Below are 23,517 nucleotides of genomic sequence, written 5' to 3'. Positions count from 1 at the left end.
CGCTCAAGTCTGCTCAACACATATGGATGCACACGACTGCCCCACCCCTGCTCCCAGCACTGTGCCCACCTTGGCTTCCCTTTTCCAGGTTTAGGTGAATGGGCCTGGGGACATCACACACCATCTGGGATTGTCGACCTTTTCCCTGACAGCTTCAAGGAACATTTCACTTCAAGGCAGTGAATATGCATCCATGCTTCACGATGAAAGCAAAGAAAGGCACAATTTCTGTTCTTTTCTTTTTTTGAAGATTTTATTTACTTATTTTTAGAAGGGAGGAGAGGGAGAAAGAAGGAGAGAAGCATCATTGTGGTTGCCTGTTGTACACCCCCTACTGGAGACCTGGCCTGCAACCCAGGCATGTGCCCTAGTCTGGGAATTGGAATTGAACCAGCAACTGAGCAAGGCACAATTTCCTGCACTGTCCCCGTCACCTGGGCCTGCACAGAGTCTTGGAGGAAGTTAGGGTTCCTGAAAAGCATGGGACTGTGGGGAGATTAGCTGCAAGTATTTAAAGACCCGTTATTTTTATTATAATTAATGTCAGGAAACCTTCACATGGAGACATTCTGTGTGGAACAATGTCTCAATTTAAAAAGAGCATTTTTCACTCTCTATCCTTGGTGGCAGCCGCCTCTCCCCATATCCTTCTGTAACCCGAGGGGCCAGCAGGGCACCTGCAGAGCTGAGCACCCCACAGAGAGGAAGGTGTCTCCCTGGACTGGATGCGCTGGCCACTGCCTCACCCCGAACATGGGAAGCACGTTCTCAGGGCACTCTGAAAGTACTGGGGAGCACGAGGCAGGGGTCCCATCTGTCGGGGGATGGAGAGGAAACAGAGTCAAAGGATCCTCAAGTGGTGACAAGCCTGCCCCTGAGGTTTGGCCACCAGAGACCAGGAGGGCCCCTGTGGGGGGAGGGACAGTGAGCGGAGGCTGGACGACCAGCAAAGTAAACAGGAGGCTGAGGGACGACTTGGGCCCCCGAGCCCTAAAGGCATCAGAATGCCCTCAGGGTTGCCCTCAGGTGCAAGAGCACAGGGACGTGTACTCACAGCAGACCAGGGCGGCAGGAAGGTCTGCGGGCAGCAGAAAGCACCCCTGAGTCACACACTGTGTGCACAGAGGGTGACAATGACTTTCGGACTCGAGTCAGTTTGGCCACAAGCGTTCTTCTCACTGAGCTATTCCCCTGCCCGTCTGCTTCTGATCTGACGCTCTGGGGAAGGGGCGTGTCCCCATGTGACCAGCTGGCGCTGGGGCCCAGGCAGCGGGAGTGACACCTCAGAGAGACTCCCTGGACAGCCCTGCTCCTTCCCAGCCACCCACAGACCCAGAGGGACCCTGAGTCAGCCCGGATCGTACCATGAGCGGCGGCCTCCTGTGCTGTGTGGCCTTGTGTGTCCTCCGTGCAGGTGGGTCCTGGGCTGGGCCCCTCTGTGGGGACAGTGCCCAGGCCCAGCAGCGAGCCGCTCCCTGGAGGCTGCAGCATCTGTTCTCCTGTCTTCCCCGCAGGTCTGGGGATGGCTGGCGTCACTCAGTCCCCGACATTCCAGGTCGTGACAACAGGACAGATGGTGACCTTGAGTTGTGCCCAGGACTTGAACCATAACAACATGTACTGGTACCGACAGGACCTGGGTCACGGGCTGAGGCTGCTCCATTACTCAGTGGGTGCTGGGATCACTGAGAAAGGAGATGTCCCTGATGGGTACAGCGTCTCTAGACCAGATATAAAGAACTTCCCCCTCACGCTGCAGTCGGCCACCCCCGCCCAGACATCTGTGTACTTCTGTGCCAGCAGTGAACCCACAGTGCTGCACGGCCGCCTCCTCTCTGCACAGAAAGTCAGGGGGAGGCCCCGCACCCAGACTCAGGGGAGCCCTGTGCGGACTCCGACACCTTAGAGCCCCCAGTGACCCCCGCCTGCAGGGTGACACTCTGTGTGTGCTGAGGTTGCCCTCTAGGGCAGTGTCGGCCAGGCTGGGACCAAAGCCTGGGCCTGGGACACACAGTTGTCCCCCTGTGATGGCTGTCTGTCTGTCTGTCCTCTGCAGCTGGTTCATTGGCTGGGACGGTGCTTCCCCAGCTCTTGCTTGTCTTGTCACCAGCCTGAGTCAGAGGCCATCAGGGTGGGTGGTCATCAGTAACCAGACACATCTGTGCCCACTTGTGTATCATACACACATGTCTGACAGGTCAGTCACAGGTGGTCTCCTCGAAATAACCTTTGAGCAATCTGATTTCAAATGCATGGTGACTCAGAAGGACAAAGGCTTTTCTGTGGGCTGTGGAGACATGAGAGCACATGGAAGTCAGGGAGCACAGAGGGGCATTTGGTCGAGAGCTGCAGAAGGAGTAGGAGCTTCCTACTGAGGTGTTCCCAGGGCGTCGCTCCATCTGTGAGTCTCTGAGTGTGTCAGTGCGTCCAGGGCAAAGCCGAGTCACCCCGATGCCCACCCTCGCCTAAGAAAGGGAGGAGGTCGAGCACGTGTGACCGGGAGAGTGGAGGGGGTGGTGACAGGACAGGGTGCTCCCAGGAGATCCTGAATTGCAGAGAGGGTGATGAATTCACCCTTTGGTGTGCTGTACTGATGACACTGTTGGCATGTCCTAGTGAAACGGCCAGCTGAGGCGTCAGAAGGAGAAGAGGAAGAGGAAGAAATTGAAAACTTATTTGAAAAAGTCATGAAGGGAAACCCCAATCTGGCAAAGGAAATAGACTTCCAAGATGTCCAGGAAGCTCAGAGAGTCTCAAAGAAATTGGGCCCAAGGAGCACACACCAAGGCACATCATAACTAAGTTACCCGAGAGTAAAGATAAGCAGAGAATGTTAAAAGCAGCAAGAGGAAAGGAAGAGTTGCTTACAAAGGAGTTCCCTTTAGACTATCAGCTGATTTATGAAAAGAAACCTTGAAGACAAGAAGGGCTGGAAAGAAGTAGTTGAAGTCATGCAAGGCAAAGACCTATATCCAAGATGATTCTACTCAGCAAAGCTATCATTTAGAATGGAAAGGCAGAGAAAGTGCTTCCCAAATAAGGTCAAGTTAAAGGAGTTCATCAACACCAAACCCTTATTATGTAAAAAGATAAAAGTACTTATGTAAGAAATAGAGGAAGATCAAAAACCAAGAACAGTAAAATGACAAGAAACTCACAACTATCAACAACTGAACCTAAAAAAAAAACAAAACCAAAGGCTAAGCATACAATAAGACAGGAAGAGAATCACACAAATGGAGATCACCTGGAGTGTTATCAGTGGGGAGGATGAGGGAGGAGAATGGGGGTAAAGGTACAGGGAATGAGAAGCACAATTGGTAGGTACAAAATAGAGAGGGGGAGGTTAAAAATTGTATAGGAAACAGGGAAGCCAAAGAACTTCTGTGTACAACCCATGGACATCAACTAAGGGGTGGGGGGAATGTTGGAGGGTGAGAGGGTGCAGGGAAGATGAGGAGAAAGTAGAGGAAAAATATCAGGACAACTGTAATAGCACAATTAGTAAAATATACTTTTAAAATAAATGAAGATATCTACACACATTCTCCTTTATGAAAATTTTAAAAATCCCGTTCATCAAAAGATATTAAGAACATTCAACTATATAACTGAAAAGAGCATGTATTCAAAATATAAACAATTCCTAGAAGTCAATAATTAAAGAAGACAAATCAATTAAAAAAAAAGTTGAACATGGTGCTCTAAAAAAAAAGTGACATGTAAGTAGACCATTTCTTAGTTCCTTCTGCACAGAGGGTTTCTTTCAGTGCTGAGGAGATGTTTTGGCTGACGGGAGCCCAGCGTAGACCCTCCCCAGGAATCGCTGGGTGAAGACAGAGCGTTGCTGAGGGTCCTGCCTTCCCTTCCCTGGGCAGCTGCGTGCATGGCGTCCTCTTTCCATGATCACTCACTGATCAGGTTGATAACTTTAATTCCTGTTTGGAGAAGGCATCACACCTCCTGCACCACCACAAGCAAAGGGTGAGCCTGAGAAAGGTAAACAAGAAAGTAGCAGGAGCTGAGCAGAGTCCTAGGGGATCCCTGATGACTAATTTAGAGAGAACCCAGCCAGCTCCAGCAGGGTCAATAGCCCTGCTGCACAAGTGGCCACTTGAGGGCGCTGTGGATCCACAGAGCAATATGCTGATGGCAACCTGTGGGAGAGGGCGGGTTCATGGGAAGAATGTTGACTGGTTCCTGCAAGAAGGAGATTATCTGATGAATCTGAGGTTCATTGATCTTATCTTCTCACATTAACTGACAAGCAGGTGGGTATGTTTTAGTAGGGAGCCATGAAGTAGGCCTTGCAGGGAGTTAAGTTTCTCCTGGATCCTGTGTTTGCTGGAGAGTGTGCTGGGGCTTCAGGGAGGAGCCTGGGTAACCTGAGCCAGGGTAGAGCAAGGAGCACCTGCTCAAGGCAGAGACAACCTGTGCTGATGGCCACCTGCCCTGTACCTTCATGGCCCAACTCAGCACAGCCAGCTGCACCTGCTCGTAGGTGATGGACAACCTCAGGAAATGCAGGAACAGCTGAGCCTGTCCTGGAGGAGTGGGTGCCCACGAGATGCTACAAAGACAATGACATCAGAACAGTGACGTCACAGGCAAGCCCTCCAAAGAGAACAAAGGGAGGGAGGGACAAGCCTGTGCTCTCTCACCCCAAAGACCAGAGCCCTGAGCAGAGACATGGACCAGTCTGGCCCTGCCTGAATCCTCCAGGTGTGCCCATCTCCTCTGTTGCATGGTCCTGTGTCTGCTGGGTGCAGGTGAGACTCAGCTCTGGTGGGATGTCCCTCCAACCCAGCATCCTTGACTGTTTCTGGAGTGTCCATCTGCCTCCTGGGCTGGTCTCAGCTCTTCTCCTTCCTCCACAGGGTTAGTGGCTGCTGGAGTCACCCAGTCCCCGAGACTCCTCATCAAAGGCCGTGGTGGGGAGGCCGTTCTGAAATGCCACCCCATCCCTGGACACAAGAGTGTTTACTGGTACCAACAGGCTCGGGGGCAGGAACCCAAGTTTCTCATTCAGTATTATGAACAGCAGGAGTACGACAAAGAAAATTTCCCCCACCGCTTCAAAGGAAAGCAGTTCAGAGACTACAGCTCCGAGCTGGCCATGCACACCTTGCAGCTGGAGGACTCGGCCGTGTACCTCTGTGCCAGCAGCGTAGACACAGCCCTGCAGGGCCCATGCCTTTCTGTACCCAAACCGTCCTGTCCCAGCTGTAGTCACAGGCAGAGGGAGGGGACCTCAGCCCAGTTCCACAGATAGTTTTCATCGTTTTCTGCCATACCCCTTGCCCTGCTGAGCTCAGCTAGAGCCTTCCTGAATGTTCTCTCAGCTCTGCCACCAGTGTGCAATTCCCAGCACATGGCAGGAAGCCCTTCTCTGTGACAGAGTGGAGTTCACAATGTGTGTTGTGGTGCCTGGTCCTGGTGAACACCATGTATCCACATTACAGAGTAGGGAGCACTCAGCGCACCATTTCATCCACAGGGAGCTGAAGTTACTGGACCTTCCAAACGTCCCATGCACATGTATCCTTCATCTCCACGCCTCCGAAGTCAACAAGACCCTGGATTCCATCATCGTACCAGGTCCTTGGTCCATAGGGTAGAACAGAGCACAGTCTCTCCTGTTTCAAGAGCATCTGAGCTGGGATGGGGAGGTCACACCTCTAGGAGTGGGGTACATGGCTGATTGCCTCCCACCTTCAAGGACGTAGAGCTTCAAGGCAGAGCACATGTGTGTCCTGTCATAGTTCCAGACAGAGCAAGACCATGATATGCTCCTAACAGAGAAGCTAAGTGACCCGGGGAATTTCCAGTCCATCAGGGGGAAACAGAAGCCCTCTAGGAGTGTCAAGGAGCACCTTGGGAGCTCAGGCAGGCAATGCGTGTTTCTGAACTACCGGACAGGGTGGGGGATGGGGGTTTCTCAGCCTGTCCTCAGCTCCACCACTTCTGGTCAGGAAATCTCAACTTGCTACATCTGCCCAGGTGCGGAGCTGCAGACTACACCTGAGTGTCACATCGCCCTGGCCTGTGCTTTAGGACTCTATGTCCTTTCTCACTGCTGGGTGCTTGTTGTTGCCCATCAACATGACATCAGGATACACAGGCACAGATAGGGTAACATCACACTGAGGTGTGACCTGTGTAAGAGGTTGCAGGATGGGGACAGCTGGCTGAATATCCCATCCAGGTCACTGACGAGGCTCCTCTCTTTGTCACAGAAAGCACAGTCACGGGGCCATATGTATCTAGTCCCCCCGGGCCTCAGCTGGAACCAGGGGAGACTCTTACCCGTGAGCACGCAGAGACCTGAGCCCGGGTGTCCCGGATCCCACTAGTGGGTGACTAGTGAATCAATGTAAAGTAATTCTCAGATTCCAATGACCTTGACCCTGAGGTTGTGAGAACTCTTCCTTAGTTCCTTTAAGGAAGAGGATCCCTGTGGGCTGACATTGAAATTATCCAGAATGTATGCAAAGAGAAACACTAGTCGTCAGAATTTGAAGGTATATTAAAAGCAGAGGAATCTATCGAAGCACTAAAAATATTATTAAAAATTGTACCTACATTCAGGTGAGGAATCCTATTACTATGAGTAGAGGCACAAATTCCCTTACCCAAAAATTGGCAAAAAGACTGTACTACTTATTAGACTTCTCTGAAAACAGACTTACACATGTATCTGTTCTGCAGTGTTCTGCTTCCTCTGTGTCACTGGTGTGTTCCTGTGGGGGAGGGTGTGTCAAGGACGGAGAGGTCCCTGAGTCACTGAGAGGCTGAGTTCTGTGTGCCCAAACAGAACTGGAAGACATGAGATTCTGTCCTGGACCTCAAATGGTCACCAGGGTCTGCTTCTGTGTGGCTCTTTGTCTTCTGCGGGCAGGTGAGTGCAGGTGGGCTTCCTGCCCTGGAATTCCCCAGACTTCATTAGAGGTTTTGTCTTATGGTGAAAACTCATACTTCGTCACCCTTTCTTACAGGATACCTGGATGCAGGAATCACCCAGAGTCCAAGGTACAAGGTCACAGGGACAGAAAAGAAGGTGACACTGAGTTGTCAACAGGCTGACCAGCATGAGTATATGTCCTGGTATCGACAAGACCTGGGTCACGGGCTAAGGCAGATATATTACTCAGTTGGTGTCGGGATCACAGACAAAGGAGAGGTCCATGATGGGTACAGTGTCACTAGATCAAAACAAGAAGACTTCCCCCTCACGCTGGAGTCGGCCACCCCCGCCCAGACATCTGTGTACTTCTGTGCCAGCAGTGAACCCACAGTGCTGCACGGCCGCCTCCTCTCTGCACAGAAAGTCAGGGGGAGGCCCAGCACCCGGACTCAGGGGATCTCTGTGCAGACTCCTACTGCTTGGAGCCCCCAGTGGCCCCTGCCTGCAGGGTGAGCCTGGAACGTGACAAGGTCCACCTCCAGGGCTATGTCTGCCAGGCCTGACATGGACCCAGGGCCTCAGGCCCACACGCTTCCCCTGTTGCTTTCCCCCAGTGTGTCCTTCCCTGCAGCCTCCCCAGCTCTAGCTTTCTTGTTCTCAGCCTGAGTCTCCTGCCTCCAGGGCAAATGTCATCAATAATCAGACCCAACTACCCTCCTGTATATCACCCACAGGGGTCCTAAACGTCAGGGATATTGAGTCTTATTCCAGACAGAAGCTATAAGAAGTTGATTTTTCAATACATGGTGACTAGGAAGGACACGAGTCTTTGCTACGGACTGTGTGGACGTAACACCACGTGGAGGTTCATGAGGACAGGCAGGGCTTCGGTCCTGACCTGCAGAAGGAAGAGGAGCTCCCACTCCGACATTTCCCAGGGCGTCGCTGCATCCGTGCATCTCTGAGTGTGTCAGTGTGTCCAGGGCAAAGCTGAGTCACCCCGACACCCTCCTTGCTAAGAAAGGGACAAGGTTGAGCATGTGTGACTGGGAGAGAGGAGGGGATGGTGACAGAATAGGGTGCAACCAGGAGGTCCCAAATTGCAAAGAAGATAATGGATTCACCCTTTGGTGTGTTGTACTGATGACACTGTTGACATGTCAGAGTGAAAATGCCAGCCGACCCGGAAGACAGGGGATAGGTGTCACGTGGGAACCCTGGGTCCAGCAGCAGGGAACCCCAAAGGGACAGCCATGCATGGGTTTTGTTTAAGAAGGAGTGTAGAACTACTTACACCAGTCACCCAAGTGTGCTCTCACATACATCATGCAACCCTGAGTTCAAGGGGCCTGAGAGAGGCAGTGATGTCACTATGGGAACAGCCCCGAGGTGACAAGACATGTTCCCTCCTCCTCTGCTCCTGCTCACAAGGACCTGACCCAGTGAACTTCCCACTCCTGACCTGACCCTGCCATGGGCACCAGGCTCCTCTGCTGGGCGACCCTCTGTCTGCTGGGGGCCGGTGAGTCCTCAGAAAACCAGGCAGCTTCAGTGTGTGTGTGTTTGACGATTACAGTTGTTTTCCTCCTTCTGTTGTCAACTTCTGTGTTCTAGGTCACACAGAGGCTGGAGTCTCCCAGTCCCCGAGGAACCAGGTCACCGAGAGGGGACAGAATGTGACATTTCGGTGTGATCCTATTCCTGGCCACTTTGGCCTTTATTGGTACCAACACGTGCCAGGGCAGGGCCCGAAGTTCTTGGTGTACTTCCGAGGCAAGGAACCTGTGGACACCTCCGGGATGCCTAAGGATCGGTTCTTCATTGTGAGACCTGACGGCTCCTCCTCCACTCTGAGCATCCAGCCTGCAGAGCCTGGGGATTCGGCCGTGTACCTCTGTGCCAGCACTGCAACCACAGTGTGGCACTGTCACCGCCTCCCTGCTCACAAACCCTCCTGTGCTCCCCTCTGCTCATGGTTCCCAGACTCCCTAGCAGGAGGTGTCAACAGCATTGCTGCAGAAGTGGCCACATGAGGGCGCTGTGGATCCGCAGAGTGTGATGCAATGGCACCATGAGGTAGAGGGAGGGTGAAGGGGGTGTGTCTTGGCTTGGTTTTTGCTTCAGGGAAATTATCAGATGAATCAGAGGTTTGCTGATCGTATCTTTCCACATTAACAGATAAGCATTTGTCTGTCACAGCAGGGAGAGAGGAACTGGTCTTCCATGGAGTTATGGCCTCTCTTGGAGCCTATGTTGGTGCAGAGTATGATGGGGCTCCAGTGAGAAGCCTGGAAAACCCAAGCCAGGTGTAGAGACAGGGGCCCTTGCTCTGAAGCTATGGGGCTGGCCTCTGGCTCAGTACCATGGTGGGGGCCAGCTCTGCACAGCCAGCTGCACCTGCTCATAGGAAGACGGACAGAGTAGGGGAACACTGGACCACACGGTCCTGTTCTCGGGGTGAGGGTATATGAGGAACCTTACTGGACAGTGACAGCAGAGAGTGACATCACAGGGAAATCCTGCAGACAGAGCAAAGGGAGGGACAAACTCCGCCCTCACACCCAAAGGACCAGTACCCCTGAGTTAGGGTACAGGGTTGATTCCCTGCGAATTCTGGGACATAGAGCTTCACGCCAGAGGACGTGTGTCTGTCCTGTCATAGTTCCAGACAGAGCGAGGCCATGATATCCCTTTAAGAGAGGAGCTAAGTGACCCGGGGAATTTCCAGTCCATCAGCAGATTCTAGGACGGAAACAGAAGTCCTCTAGGAGTGTCAAGGAGCATTCTGGGAGCTCATGCAGGGAATGCGTGTTTCTGAACTACCGGACAGGGTGGGGGATCGGGGTTTCTCAGCCTGTCCTCAGCTCCACCACTTGTGGTCAGGAAATCTCAACTGCTACATCTGCCCAGGTGCGGAGCTGCAGACTACACCTGAGTGTCACATGGCCCTGGCCTGTGATTTCTGACTCCGTGTCCTTTCTCACTGCTGGGTGCTTGTTGTTGCCCATCAGCATGATATCAAGATACGCAGTCACAGACAGGGTCACGTCACACTGAGGTGTGACCTGTGTAAGAGGTAGCAGCACTGGGACCACTGGCTGAATATCTCATCAGGACAAGGCTCCTCTCTTTGTCACAGAAAGCACAGTCATGGGGCCAAAGGTGTCTAGTCCCCCGGGGCCTCAGCTGGAACCAGGGGAGACTCTTACCCGTGAGCCTGCAGAGACCTGAGCCCGGGAGGCTGGGCTCCCACCAGTGGGTGAATCATGAAACAACAGAAAGTAATTCTCAGATTCCAATGGCCTCCAACCTGAAGCTTTGAAAATGCCATGGGTATCAGTTTGTTCCTTTAAGGGAGAGGATCCCTGTGGGCTGACATTGAAATTACCCAGAGTTTATGCAAAGAGAAAAGCGAGAATAATGTATCTGAAGTGAAATTTGATCAGAGAAGTCACCACCAAAGTATGAGAATTGCTATGGGAACATTTCCTAGTCTACAGTAATAGGACGAAAAATTGTACAGGTAAGGAATTGTATCATTATGCATAGAAAAACGAATTTCCTTACCAAAAGTCAGGGGAAAGCATACGTACTGCTAAGATTTCTTTAAAAAGTGGCTTACACATTTTTCCCATGCTGCACTGCTCAACTGTCTCTGTGTCACTGGGTTGTTCCTGTGGGGGAGGGGAAGGCAGGTGAGCTCTGTAGCTGAGGCATCTGTGAAGGACAGTGATGTCCCTGAGTCCCTGAGAGGCTGACTTGTGTTTCCCCAGACAGAACTGGAAGAGGTGACATTCTGCGCTGGACCTGAGATGGTCACCAGGGTCTGCTTCTGTGTGGCTCTTTGTCTCCTGTGGGCAGGTGGGTGCAGGTGGGCTTCCTGCCCTGGGATTCCCAGCATTCAGTCCCAGGCTTGGTCATAGAGTGACAACATAAGGGTCTGTCACTTTCTCTACAGGACACTTGGATGCAGGAGTCACTCAGAGTCCAAGGTACAAGGTCACAAGGACAGGAAAGAAGGTGACACTGAAGTGTCACCAGACTAATAACCATAATGCTATGTCCTGGCATCGACAAAACTTGGGCCATGGGCTGAGGCAGATATACTACTCAGGGGGTGTTGGGATCTCCAGCAAAGGAGAGGATGCCGATGGGTACAGTGCGTCTAGAGTGAACATGGAGGACTTCCTGCTCACGCTGGAGTCGGCCACCCCCTCCCAGACATCTGTGTACTTCTGTGCCAGCAGAGACGTGCTGATCCACAGCGCTGCACGACCACCCTCTCTCTGCACAGAAAGGAAGGTTGAGGCCCTGCACTCGGGATTCATGGGACCCCTGATTAAACTCCTACACTTTAGAGCCCTGAGACACCCTGCCTGCAGGGGGACCCTCAGTGTGTGATGAGGTCCCCCTCTAGGTTAGTGTCTACCAGGCCTGGTCTATGTCCAGGGCCTCAGACACACAGTCTGCACTGCTGTTGTCTGTCAGTCTGTCCTGCCAGGTGCACTGTTAGCTGGGAAGGTGTTTCCTCTTTCTAGCTTTTCTTGTCATCAGCCTGAGTGTGATGCCTCCAGGGTGGGGAGTCATGAACAGCATATGCACGTAGATCCCCGTGAGTATCACCTGCAGGTGTGTTAAAGGTGCAGGACATCGAGTCTTCCTCCAGACGGAAGGTATAAGAAACGTGGTTTTTAGTGCTGGTGACTAAGGAGGACACGGGGCTTTGCTGTGGGCAGGGGAGACACCTAATAGTACGTGGAGGTTGATGAGCACAGAGATGGCACTAGGTCGAGCCCTGCAGAAGGAGTGGGAGCTTCCCAACTCAGATATTTCCCTGGGCATCACTCCAGGTGTCTCCAAGCAAGCGGGCCCAGGGAGTGGCCCTCAGGTGTGATCCCATTTCTGGACACTTGACATTTATATGTGCTGACAGGTCCTGGGACAGGGCCCAGAGTTTCTGATGGACTTTCAACTCCGGGATCCCCAGACTCCTGCGGGATGCCTAGGACCTGTTCTCTGCTCAGAGACCAGGGGGCTCCACTGCACTCTGAGGATCCAGCCTGCAGAGCTGGGGGACTCGGCCGTGTCCCTCTGTGCCAGCAGCTCCAGCACAGGGTGGCCTTGTCACCCCTTCATGGGCACATACCCTCATCCTTCTCCCTCCATGCGGCTCCCCCACTCTAAGCAGCCCTTCTTTGCTCAGCATTCCCCAGTGACAATGCAGTTCTGGGCATCAGCTGTGCTTTGGGAAGAGAGAACAAAGCCCTGCCTGGTGAGTCTCAGTTGGCTGGGCCTGGTACTGCCACCCAAAGCCTTGCTGGTTCGATTCCCGGTCAGGGCACATGTCTGGATTGCAGAACTGGTACCCTGTTGAGGCACATACAAGAGGTATTTTATGCATATTTGTCTCCCACATCAATGTTTCTCTCCTCTTTCCCATTCCCTCTCATCTCTAGGGAAGTAAATAAGTAACATAATTAAGTAATGAGGATTCCCAGAGCCAGCTCAGTGCTCCAAGACACACACTGAACCTCATGGACACAAACAGTCTTTGGTAAAACTGTGGGTCTCGGCCCCCAACACAGCTCCGCTGTGGGTGGGAAGCTTGCCTGCTCCTCACGGCTTGTCCGCATCTGGAATGCTGGTGACACCCTCTTCCTGCGCACCCTTCTCTGAGCCACCCTATCACCTTGGGGGCTTTCTGCAGCAACTTGTCAAATGTTCCTTCCTGTTGGGAGTGAAGGTCTTCACCGCTTTTGTGCCCGTTGACTGAGAATCGCCATAGTGATGCCTGAACGGCGTCATGTCCTCTGCCAGGCTGCAGGAGCCCACACTCTATTGTGTTTTCATTTTCCCGCCGCTCCATCCTGAGTGTCAGGCTGCAGCGTGCGTCCACGACCTCTCGGTTTCATCTTGACCCCATGGGTAACCCTTTCTAGAGATGAGGGTTTTTCTTGGTGTCCTCGCATTTGGACTTGAAGTCATTTCCCTGAATTCTTTTAACTCAATGGTGTGACATTTTCTAGATAATATGCCTTACTTCATTTTAATTATTTTATGTGTTATTTTGGGATATATTATCTGCTGCAAATATAAATAATCGAGCCCCTGTCTGTGGGGGCAGCTGTAGGTTTCTGGCAAATCCCCACTCATGGGCAGAGGGGACAGGCCTTCGGATCATGGGTGTCCGGGAGTCCTCAGTTCTGAGGTGGGACTGGAGGTCACAGACTCAGTCCTGATCCAGGAGCCTGACCTTGCACAGCAGGTAAGGACAGTAAGTGTCTCTGAAAACCCACCTCAACACTGTGGTAGCCATGACACCAGATCTGCTCACCCAGGAACGAGAGTCCTTGGGGCGGAGATTTCCTGGTCGTGTGTGGACTGTGCTCAGGCCCCTGGGCCTCCTGGGAGGGAGGGAGGCCTGGGCTCCCAGGGCAGCTCCCTGTCCTCGGGAAGCCATCAGGGACCCCTTCCCGGACTGTGTCCCCATTTATGCCACTGCCCAGCACCTGACCCTGGCCGCTCTGCTTCCTTAGGACACTGTTTTGTACCAGTGTTCGCTTGTCTCCCACAGCGCCGCCGCTTCCCCCAAAACCAGCTCCGTGCTCACAGAGCAGGTGCCCACTGTGCGGCTGCTCCTCCCGTGTGGGCTGTGCGTGGGGTTCTCAGTCCCCGCGTCCACAGCTCCCCATTGGGTGTCTTTTCTCCACGACTGATCCCCAACCGTGTGTGTTATATATCACTTGTGTTTCAATTTTAACATTTATTCTCACACATTTGCCTCCATCTTGAAGGTAATATCATTATCTTCCCAGTCTTTTGCTTATCTACATTTTGGAGGTAACTCAAAACACCTGTTTTCTTTTTTGCATTGTGTTTATTTTCAGCAATGGAGATAAAAGAAATGCTTTAACCTTCAACTTGTGTGTTTTCCTTCCTACTTAGACTAGACAGTATTTCCTCCCACTCCCCTTCTCTCCCTCTGCCTTTCAGAAGACAATGTGAAGGAAGCCGATCCCAGACTGCAGCTGCAGATGACGTGCTAGTGCTCCAGGGGGACAGGGGTGGGGTATTAAGCCTGGAACCTGAAAGAAATACGATCACAGTAGGTATTCTAGTTGGGATTAGGGTTCAGGATGTTGAGATACCTTATAAAGGATAGTGCTTCTGGAATCTTCTGCCTCTAGACCAGGCAGACTTGCCCACCATCCCTTGGGCCATGGGAGAAGACACGGTAATGAGATGTCAGTTACTGGCCACCAGATGGCGCTGTGACACCACTGACCTGGAAGGGGCTCTGGGGAGAGTCTGGGAGAGCAGGAAAGGGTTAAGAAGACCTGGGCAGGGACCCAACACAGGGCAGATGCTGAGGAAGGTTTCAGTTGTGGGCAGTCTCCCTACAGCTGTGGAATGGGCGGGAGGTCCCGCTAAACGTTAAAAGACCCACTGTTGGTGGACTTGGTCAAGGCAGCCTTGCTGGCAGGGGCAGGTGCAGAGAGAGAATTAACAGTCCCCTAGCACTGTGAGACCAGGAGTGGCCCACAGGAGGGAAGTTAAGGGACCCCTGGCCCACATGTCTGCAGGGGGAAGCAGCTGGAGTCACTGAGGGGTCCTGACATGTGTGCAGCTGGCACAGGCTCCTCCTGCCCATCAAGAGGGGACATGCCTGCACCTCAGGAGACACCAAGGAGGGGTCTACATCCCAAGATGGGAAGTAGAGTCAGCAACAAGGGCTCGTAATTAGGTCAGGCAGGGCCAGGTAGGGACAATATTGTAGGCACCTGGCGATAGTGCTGAAGCTGCAGGCAACCCTCAGCCATGGGGCTGTTCAGCACAGGGAGTGGTGAATAGATTCTGGACCCTGGGTCCTACCGAGAGTACAGAGCACCAGGGGGCAGCCTCCTTGGAGAGTCCCATCAGAGCAACTACAACATCAGAGCAGTGACGTCATAGCAAACGCTCCTATCAGGACACAGGGAGCACAGAACTGTAGACCGCTCACCCCAGGGGACCCCGCCCAGACCTGGGAGAAGTCCTGGGAAGCTGCCATGGGCCCCAGGCTCCTGTGCTGTGTGGCCCTTTGTCTCCTGGGAGCAGGTGAGCCCTGGACACTGTGTGTCAGTCTGGACACGCAGTCACATCCCTGACACACAAGCCTGGGGTGGTGGCTGCCTCGGGAGGCTCCCTGTGCTCTGCCCCCAGCTCCTCTGTGTCTCCTCCCAACAGGCCCAGTGGACTCTGGAGTCACGCAGACCCCAAAACACCTGATCACAGCAAGAAAACAGCAAGTGACGCTGAAGTGTTCCTATATCTCTGGACACCTGTCTGTGTATTGGTACAAACAGGTTCACGGACAGGGTCCCGATTTCCTCATTCAGTACTACAATGGGCAAGAACGACAAAAAGGGAACATTCCCGATAGATTCTCAATGAAGCAGTTTGGCAATTATAGCTCTGAGCTGACCGCAAGCTCGCTGGAGCTGAGCGACTCGGCCCTGTATCTCTGCGCCAGCAGCCGTGACACAGCCCTGCAGGAGCGGCAGCCCCCTGCACAAAAACACTCCGCCCCACTCAGGAAGTGGCAGCTGCCAGCCAGACGGGCTCAGGCCTTCCCCAGACACCGTTCTGCTGCTTACAGATGGGGTAGGTTGTAATGCCCCCAGACATCGTGCAGCTTAAATATCCTTGTTCCTGTTTATATACGTGGTGGGAAGTAACATTTCTGGGACTCACATTTCATAAGCAGAGGAGCAAGGAAACACTGAAGTCTGTTCCTCAACACCTGTGGTTTGCCCCTCTGCCCGCTGCTCCCAGTGCTGTGCCCACGTGGCTTTCATCTTCCAGGTTTAGGTGAGCAGGCCTAGGGGGAGGAAGGACCATCAGGGATTGTCACCTCTTCCCTGACAGCTTGTAAGTATTTAAACGAGTCACCCAAGTGTGCCCATGTACATCACATGTCCCTGAGGTCAAGGGGCCTGAGAGAGGCAGTGATGTCACTGTGGGAGCTGCCCTGTGGGGACGAGGGACGTCCCTCCTCCTCTGCTCCTGCTCACAAGGAACCTGACCTGGGGAACCTCCCACTCCTGACCTGACCCTGCCATGGGCACCAGGCTCCTCTGCTGGGCGACCCTCTCTCTGCTGGGGGCCAGTGAGTCCTCAGAAAACCAAGTAGTTTTAGTGCGTGTGTGTGTGTGTGTGTGTGCGTGAGAGAGAGAGATGATTACATTTGTTTTCCTCATTCTGTTGTCAACCTCTGTGTCCCCAGGTCATACAGAAGCTGGAGTCTCCCAGTCCCCCAGTTACAAGGTCACCAAGAGGGGACAGAATGTGACCTTTCGGTGTGATCCTATTTCTGGCCATGTTGTCCTTTACTGGTACCGACACGTGCCAGGGCAGGGCCCGAAGTTCTTAGTGTACTTTCAAAACAAGGAACCTGTGGACACCTCCGGGATGCCTAAGGATCGGTTCTTCATTGTGAGACCTGACGGCTCCTACTCCAATCTGACCATCCAGCCTGCAGAGCCTGGGGACTCGGCCGTGTACCTCTGTGCCAGCACTGCAACCACAGTGTGGCACTGTCACCGCCTCCCTGCTCACAAACCCTCCTGTGGTCCCCTCTGCTCATGGTTCCCAGGCTTCCTTGCAAGGGAGGTGTCAACAGCGCTGCTGCATAAGTGGCCACATGAGGGCGCTGTGGATCCATGGAGTGAGATGCAGATGGTGCCCTGTGGGAGAGGGAGGATTCATGGGAAGAATCTTGGGTTGATTCCTGCATCAAGGAGATTATCTGATGAATCAGAGGCTCACTGATCTTATCTTCTCACATTAACAGATATGTCGGTGTGTATGTTATAGCAGGGAGCCATGAACTTGGCCTTACATGGAGTTAAATTTCTCCTGGAGACCATGTTTGGTGGAGAGTGTGATGGGGCTTCAGGGAGGAGCCTGGGTAACCTGAGCCAGTGTAGAGCAAGGAGCACCTGCTCAAGGCAAAGACAACCTGTGCTGATGGCCACCTGCCCTGTACCCTCGGGGTCCAACTCAGCACAGCTAGCTGCACCTGCTCATAGGAAAATGGACAGATTCAGGTAGAATAGGACTAGCTGAGCTTGTCCTGGGGTGTGAGTACCCATGGGTGCCTACAAAGACAGTGACATCAGAACAGTGACGTCACAAGCAAGTCCTCCAAAGGGAGCAAAGAGAGGGACAAAACTGCATTCTCAACCAAAGGACCAGAGCCCTGAGCAGAGACATGGCCTGGCTGGTCCTTCCTAAATCTTCCAGGGGCACCCAGCTCCTCTCTTGCATGGCCCTGTGTCTGCTGGGTGCAGGTGAGTCTTAGCTCAGGTGGGACATCGCTGCAACTCAACATCCTTCGCTGTTCCTGGAGTGTCCATTTGCCTCCTGGGCTGGTCTCAGCTCCGTCTCCTTCCTCCACAGGGTCAGTGGCTGCTGGAGTCACCCAGTCCCCAAGACACCTCATCAAAGGCCGCAGTGGGGAGGCTGTTCTGAACTGCCACCCCATCTCCGGACACAAGAGTGTGTACTGGTACCAACAGGCTCAAGGGCAGGGACCTAGGTTTCTCATTCAGTATTATGAAAAGCAGGAGTACATGAAAGGAGACATCCCAGATCACTTCTCAGTAAAAGTATTCAGTGACTACAGCTCCGAGCTGACCATGCGCACCTTGCAGGTGGAAGACTCGGCCGTGTACCTCTGTGCCAGCAGCGTAGACACACAGCCCTGCAGGGCCCATGCCTTTCTGTACCCAAACCCTCCTGTCCCAGCTGATGTCACAGGCAGAGGGAGAGGGCCTCAGCTGAGTTTCACTGTTGGTTTTTGTTTCCTTTCTAACTCTCTCCCTGCCCTGCTGAGCTCAGTTAGAGCCTTCTTGAATGTTTTCCCAGCTCTGCCAGCAGTGTGCAATTCCCAGCACATGGCAGGAAGCCCTCTTCTGTGACAGAGTGGAGTCCACACTGTGTGTTGTGGTGCCCAGTCCTGGTGAACACCGTGTGTCCACTTTGCAGAGGGGGGAGCACTCAGTGCACCATTTCCTAGACAGGGAGCTGCAGCTGCTGGACCTTCCAAACGTCCCATGCACGTGCATCCTCCATCTCCACGCCTCTGAAGTCAACAAGCGCCTGGATTCCATGGTCCTGCCTGGGCCTTGGTCCATGGGATAGAACAGAGCATAGTATCTTCCATTTCAAGACCCTCTAATCTGGGATGGGAGGTCACCTCTCAGATGTAGGGTACATGGCTGATTGCCTGCCAACTGCTAAGGACATAGAGCTTCAAGCCAGAGGACGTGTGTCTGTTGTGTCATAGTTCCAGACAGAGCAAGACCATGATATGCTCCTATGAGAGGAGCTAAGTCACCTGGGGAAATTCCAGTCCATCAGGAGATCCTAGGAGGGAAACAGAAGCCTTCCAGGAACGTCAAGGAGCACTCTGGGAGCTCATGTGGGGAATGCGTGCTTCTGAACTACCGGACAGGGTGGCGAATGGGGGTTTCTCAGCCTGTCCTCAGCTTTACCACTTCTGGTCAGGAAATCTCAACTTGCCCCATGTGCCCAGGTGAGGAGCTGCAGACAACACCTGAGTGTCACATCGCCCTGGCCTCTGATTTTTTACTCCATGTCCTTTCTCACTGCTGGGTGGTTGGTGTTGCCCATCAACGTGACATCAAAAGAGCAGTCACAGAAACAGGGTCATGTCACACTGAGGTATGACCTGTGTAAGAGGTAGCAGGACGGGGATCCCTGGCTAAATATCTGTCTATGTCACTAACTCTCTTTTTCACAGAAAGTGCAGTCACGGGGCCATAAGTATCTAGTCCCCCCGGGCCTCAGCTGGAACCAGGGGAGACTCTTACGCGTGAGCATGCAGAGACCTGAGCTCGGTGGCTGGGCTCCCACCAGTGGGTGGATCGTGAGACAACGTAAATCAAGTCTCAGATTCCAATGACCCTGACGCTGACACTGTGAAAACTTTCTGGGTATCAGTTAGTTCCTTTAACCAAGAGGATCCCTGTGGGCTGACATCGAAATTATCCAGAATATATGCAAAGAGAATCACTAGTAGACAGAATGTGAAGGTGTATTATCAGCAGAGAAATCTGCCAAAGCACCAAAAATGGTGTTAAAAATTGTAGCAGTATTCAAATAAGGAATTGTATCATTATGCATAGAGGCATGAATTTCATACCTGAAGGTGGGAAAAAAGAATGTGGGACTTACTAGATTTCTTTAAAAACAGACTTACACATTTTTCCCATGCTGCACTGCTCAGCTTTCTCTGTGTCACTGATTCGTTCCTGTGGGAGGGGTGAGGCAGCTTAGCTCTGTAGCTGAAGCATTTGTGAAGGTCAGTGATGTCCCCGAGTCCCTGAGAGGCCGAGTTCTATGTGCCCAACTGGAACTGGAAGACGTGAGATTCTGTCCTGGACCCGAAATGGTCACCAGGCTCTTCTTCTGCGCAGCTGTTTGCCTCCTGTGGGCAGGTGAGTGCAGGTGGGCTTCCTCCCCTGGAATTCCCAAGACTTCATCCCAAGCCTTCATCTTAGGATGACAACCTCACACTATGTCACTCTCTCTCACAGGACACCTGGATGCCGAAGTTACCCAGAGCCCAAGAAACAAGGTCACAGGGACAGGAAAGAAGGTGATACTGAGTTGCAACCAGACTTATGACCACAACTATATGTACTGGTATCGACAAGATCCGGGTCACGGGCTGAGGCTGATCCATTACTCCGCGGGTGTTGGGGTCATCGACAAAGGAGAGGTCCCTGATGGGTACAGTGTCTCTAGATCAAAACAAGAAGACTTCCCCCTCACGCTGGAGTCGGCCACCCCCTCCCAGACATCTGTGTACTTCTGTGCCAGCAGTGAACCCACAGTGCTGCACGGCCGCCTCCTCTCTGCACAGAAAGTGTCAGTAGAAATCCTGAGGCTGCGCTCTGATTCCTGGCCCAAACCCAAAGGAGTCCCTGCCAGTGTGGGGGCCTTATGGCACTGGGCATGACCCTCAGGGCCAAAGTCCTCCTCTGTACCAGTCTCAGCCTGACTGGAGACCAAGCACCCGAACACACTTAACTAGCTGGTTCTGCCTTCTGCAGTGCCCTCTCGCGCTCTCTCTCTCTCTCTCTCTCTCTCTCTCTCTTTCTCTTTTCCCGTTTGCAGAAAGGAAAATGCATCACAAGTTGAGCTGCATGAGGATTCTCCTGATAATCTTAAAGTCCCCACACTCTCCTAGGGGCTTCAGTGACTTCGTTTACGCTGGTCCCCACCCTCTATCCCCTTCAACTTATAGTCATAAATTTTCCTTCAGATGGATCTGCCGCTGGCTGCCTTTCTCCTCTGGGACAATAGCCCTACAAGGTCCTATAGTGTTTGCCCTTCACCTTGCCCTTGACCTCCACGGTCTTCTTGTACAAGTCTCCTCTGCTCTCCCTAGATTCATTCATCTGCATTCAGTTTCTCCCTCAGATGTGCCATCTCAGGGATCTGTTTTACAGATTATTTCTTCAGCATGGAACCTACGTCCCACCCTCTTATCTCTAGGTTTCCCCTTCATTCCTTACGTGACAATATATTTTAGGCATACTTACTCTCAAATGTGAAAAGGAAAACTTAGATTTTACTAGGAGAAGTGAAGGAAAGATATTCAGGCATTCATTTAAGGGGGAGTGTTTTTAGCAAAGACACAAAAGAGCACAAACATTTATAAAGCATATAAATACTTATAAAATCATGTAATATACAAATATTGACAAACATATTTATAATTTCAGTGGTGTTAAATTATATCCTTGTACATCAAAAGATACCACAAAACACACCATGAGACACAGAAGGGTAAGTTGCAGACTGGGAAGGGGCATGAGGAAGGGACACCATCCTCATGTGACAGACCCCTCGTGGTCACCACCTCCCCAGGCTGCTCTAGATCCCCAGCCTTGCTTGTAGGTGTAGGGACCACACACACACACACACACACACACATACAGGGAGAGAGAGAGAGAGAGAGAGAGAGAGAGGGAGATGTGAGAGAAAAACATCCATCCATTACCTCCCATTCACACCCCCACCATGGATCAAACCTGCAATCTAGGTATGGGTCCTGATTGGGAATCGAACCCACAACCTTTTAGTTCATAGAACGGCACTTGAACCAACTGAGCCATGTGGCCAAGGCAATTGCTCTCTTTTTAAAAAACCATGAAATTCACTTGTAAGTCATGTTAGAGGTGTAGGTTTTTTCACATTGCAGAAGGTCTATGCAATTCATATTGCCAATACTGTGTCCACTCTGGTATTTTCAGGGATCAGAGAGCTCTCCACCCTTTGCAGGTAAGATATACGACACCCTTCACCTGGGAGCCAGCAGCGCGGAGATGAAGGCTCCAGTTCGTTGTGCATCATGGAGGTTGGCGAAAGCCAAGAGGAAAGTGGTCTCCGACCTCTGGGCAGAATGAAAGCTCCCGACTTCAATCTGCGCCCCGGGCTTCATCTCATCTCTCCACCTTCAAGCGTGCCGTTGGTTCCCTGTGTTTCTAGGCTACAGTGGTGGGAATTACCGCAGCTTCCACTTTGTCTAAGCTCCTGTGACTGGGGGAATGGAGACCGCCATAAAAGAGAAACATCCAAGGAGACGGGCCATCACCGGTAACGCAGAGGTCATTAACCGATGGGCCTTGGCCACGTCCCAGCAGAAACATCCAGCAGAGGGTCAGAGGATGGTGATGGAGATGTAGAGGTGAGGTTGGGGGGGCCCAATCACTCGGGCCCTGGAGCAGTGAGCGGAGGCCGCTTGGATGAGCTTACACACAGTCTGCGAATATGCTAAACAAACTTGTAGGTATGTTTTAGTTTACAACCATTAGTTTTTAAGACGGAGCATTTGCGGAGACAGTGATGTCACTGTGGGGACTGCCCTGTGGGGACAAGAGACGTCCCTCCTCCTCGGCTCCTGCTCACAAGGAACCTGACCCGGTGAACCTCCCACTCCTGACCTGACTCTGCCATGGGCCTCAGGCTCCTCTGCTGGGTAACCCTCTGTCTGCTGGGGGCCGGTGAGTCCTTAGAACAGCAAGATCTCTGCATTTTATGTTTCCAGGGATCATTCCAATCATTTCCTACTTCCTTTGTCTTTTCCCTTCACAGAACTCACGGAAGGTGGCGTCACTCAGACTCCCAGACATAAGATCCTAGGAAAGAGTCAGGCGGCCACTTTGTGGTGTAATCCCATTTCGGACCACCAAACCCTTTACTGGTACCAGCAGTTCCAGGGACAGGGCCCAGGGCTTTTGGTCCGCTTTGAGAATGAAGAAGCAATGGATGATTCTCAGTTGTCTAAGGATCGATTTTCTGCACGGAGGCCCAAAGGAACAGACTCAACTCTCGAGATCCTGCGTGCAGAGCTGGGGGACTCGGCCGTGTATTTCTGCGCCAGCAGCTTAGCCACAGCGTCACAGAGACGCTTCCTTCCTGTGCACAAAACACCAGGCTTCCCCTCCCTCTGCTCCGCCCCCGGCAGCTCTGAACACAGGCCTCCCCTTGTTCCTCACGCACGGGAAAGAAGCAATCTAGAATTCGTGAGAAAGGAGGATGTGAATTATTTCTTGAAATATCAGGGCTGAAAATAATTACGACTCTGGGATTTGAAGCACTTTTTGGTGACAATTCAAGGATGCAAAACTGAAAGTGACTTATGTCTCACGGAGTCAGTCCTCAGGCACTAATGAGGAATCTTCTCTTACAAAAATTATGCAGTCACCAAAAGCGTACAATTCGCTGTAATAATAATACAGATGGTGATTCTGGGAGAGTGGCCAACAGCAGGCTCTCCCTTTGTGGGGGCTTTTACCCTCTAAATGATTTTAATTGATATCCTTTGCTTTCTAGGTTCCTCGCTGCCTTTCTTATCAAATTTTCTGCAGCCAAGTCTCAGTACATGGTATGTGTTTGGAAAACATTTTTTTCCATTTTGTGGAAATGTGCTGATAATAATGATGTTGTTGATGATGGCGATGGTTTCAGCTATTTTATTCAGTCCTTTTCCTACTTCGAAGGAATACACGCAAATGGATACTGTGACAACCAGTCTGAAATCTCAGCTCAGAACGAATCCTCCTTTCTCCGGGGTGGTCTCACTCTTCAACATAACCAGGACCGCTCAACATTATATCCAGGCCAGAGCCAGCCAGTTCCGAGGCTGTTGAGGATAGTTCCAGCTGTCTGCCCTGGTGCATTAAAATAGCTCCTTAGTGCATTAAAATGTTCCTTAGTGAAAAATTCTGAAACAATCCATTGCCCTTGGTCCAATGATCCCATCTGATAATACTGCGCATTCTTTGTGTGGAGACCCACGCGCTGTACTCTCACTTCTGCCTGGATTCTCTAAGACGAGGAGGCAGTTTGGAACACTGGTTGGAACTGTTGGGAAAGCAGCACACGCAGATTTTCCTGAAGGTGTTATCATTGCTGCTCAGCCCCTGCTGGCCTCACTTCCTCCTTGTCCAACCAGGACTGCCAGTCTAATGTCTGTCCATCCACACCTTGCGTACCCCTCATCTCCTGGGCCCATGTCCCCCTCCTTCCCTCCAATG

At 52.2% G+C, this 23,517-nt stretch overlaps 6 gene segments (V, D, J or C); all 6 read left to right on the top strand.

Moving 5' to 3' along the window:
• The first annotated feature begins 1,275 nt into the window (after nucleotides 1-1,275).
• Nucleotides 1,276-1,906, top strand: LOC123829690. The segment is given in 2 exon segments: nucleotides 1,276-1,414; nucleotides 1,515-1,906. Coding segments are annotated over 2 exon segments (441 nt in total).
• Nucleotides 1,907-4,663: 2,757 nt separating this feature from the next.
• On the top strand, nucleotides 4,664-5,272 carry LOC123829689. The segment is given in 2 exon segments: nucleotides 4,664-4,769; nucleotides 4,878-5,272. Coding segments are annotated over 2 exon segments (420 nt in total).
• Nucleotides 5,273-8,252: 2,980 nt separating this feature from the next.
• Nucleotides 8,253-8,937, top strand: LOC123829688. The segment is given in 2 exon segments: nucleotides 8,253-8,426; nucleotides 8,519-8,937. Coding segments are annotated over 2 exon segments (468 nt in total).
• A 5,981-nt stretch (nucleotides 8,938-14,918) lies between these two features.
• LOC123829687 lies at nucleotides 14,919-15,768 on the top strand. The segment is given in 3 exon segments: nucleotides 14,919-15,001; nucleotides 15,131-15,547; nucleotides 15,749-15,768. Coding segments are annotated over 3 exon segments (486 nt in total).
• Nucleotides 15,769-17,107: 1,339 nt separating this feature from the next.
• Nucleotides 17,108-18,088, top strand: LOC123829686. The segment is given in 3 exon segments: nucleotides 17,108-17,235; nucleotides 17,345-17,634; nucleotides 17,933-18,088. Coding segments are annotated over 3 exon segments (525 nt in total).
• A 1,148-nt stretch (nucleotides 18,089-19,236) lies between these two features.
• On the top strand, nucleotides 19,237-19,931 carry LOC123829685. The segment is given in 2 exon segments: nucleotides 19,237-19,407; nucleotides 19,507-19,931. Coding segments are annotated over 2 exon segments (474 nt in total).
• The last annotated feature ends 3,586 nt before the right edge of the window (nucleotides 19,932-23,517 follow it).

The sequence above is a fragment of the Phyllostomus hastatus genome, unplaced genomic scaffold (assembly GCF_019186645.2).
Source record: "Phyllostomus hastatus isolate PE091 unplaced genomic scaffold, TTU_PhHast_1.1 phas_scaffold_114, whole genome shotgun sequence".
NCBI lineage: Eukaryota > Metazoa > Chordata > Mammalia > Chiroptera > Phyllostomidae > Phyllostomus > Phyllostomus hastatus.
This window is presented reverse-complemented; position numbering and strand designations above follow the sequence as displayed.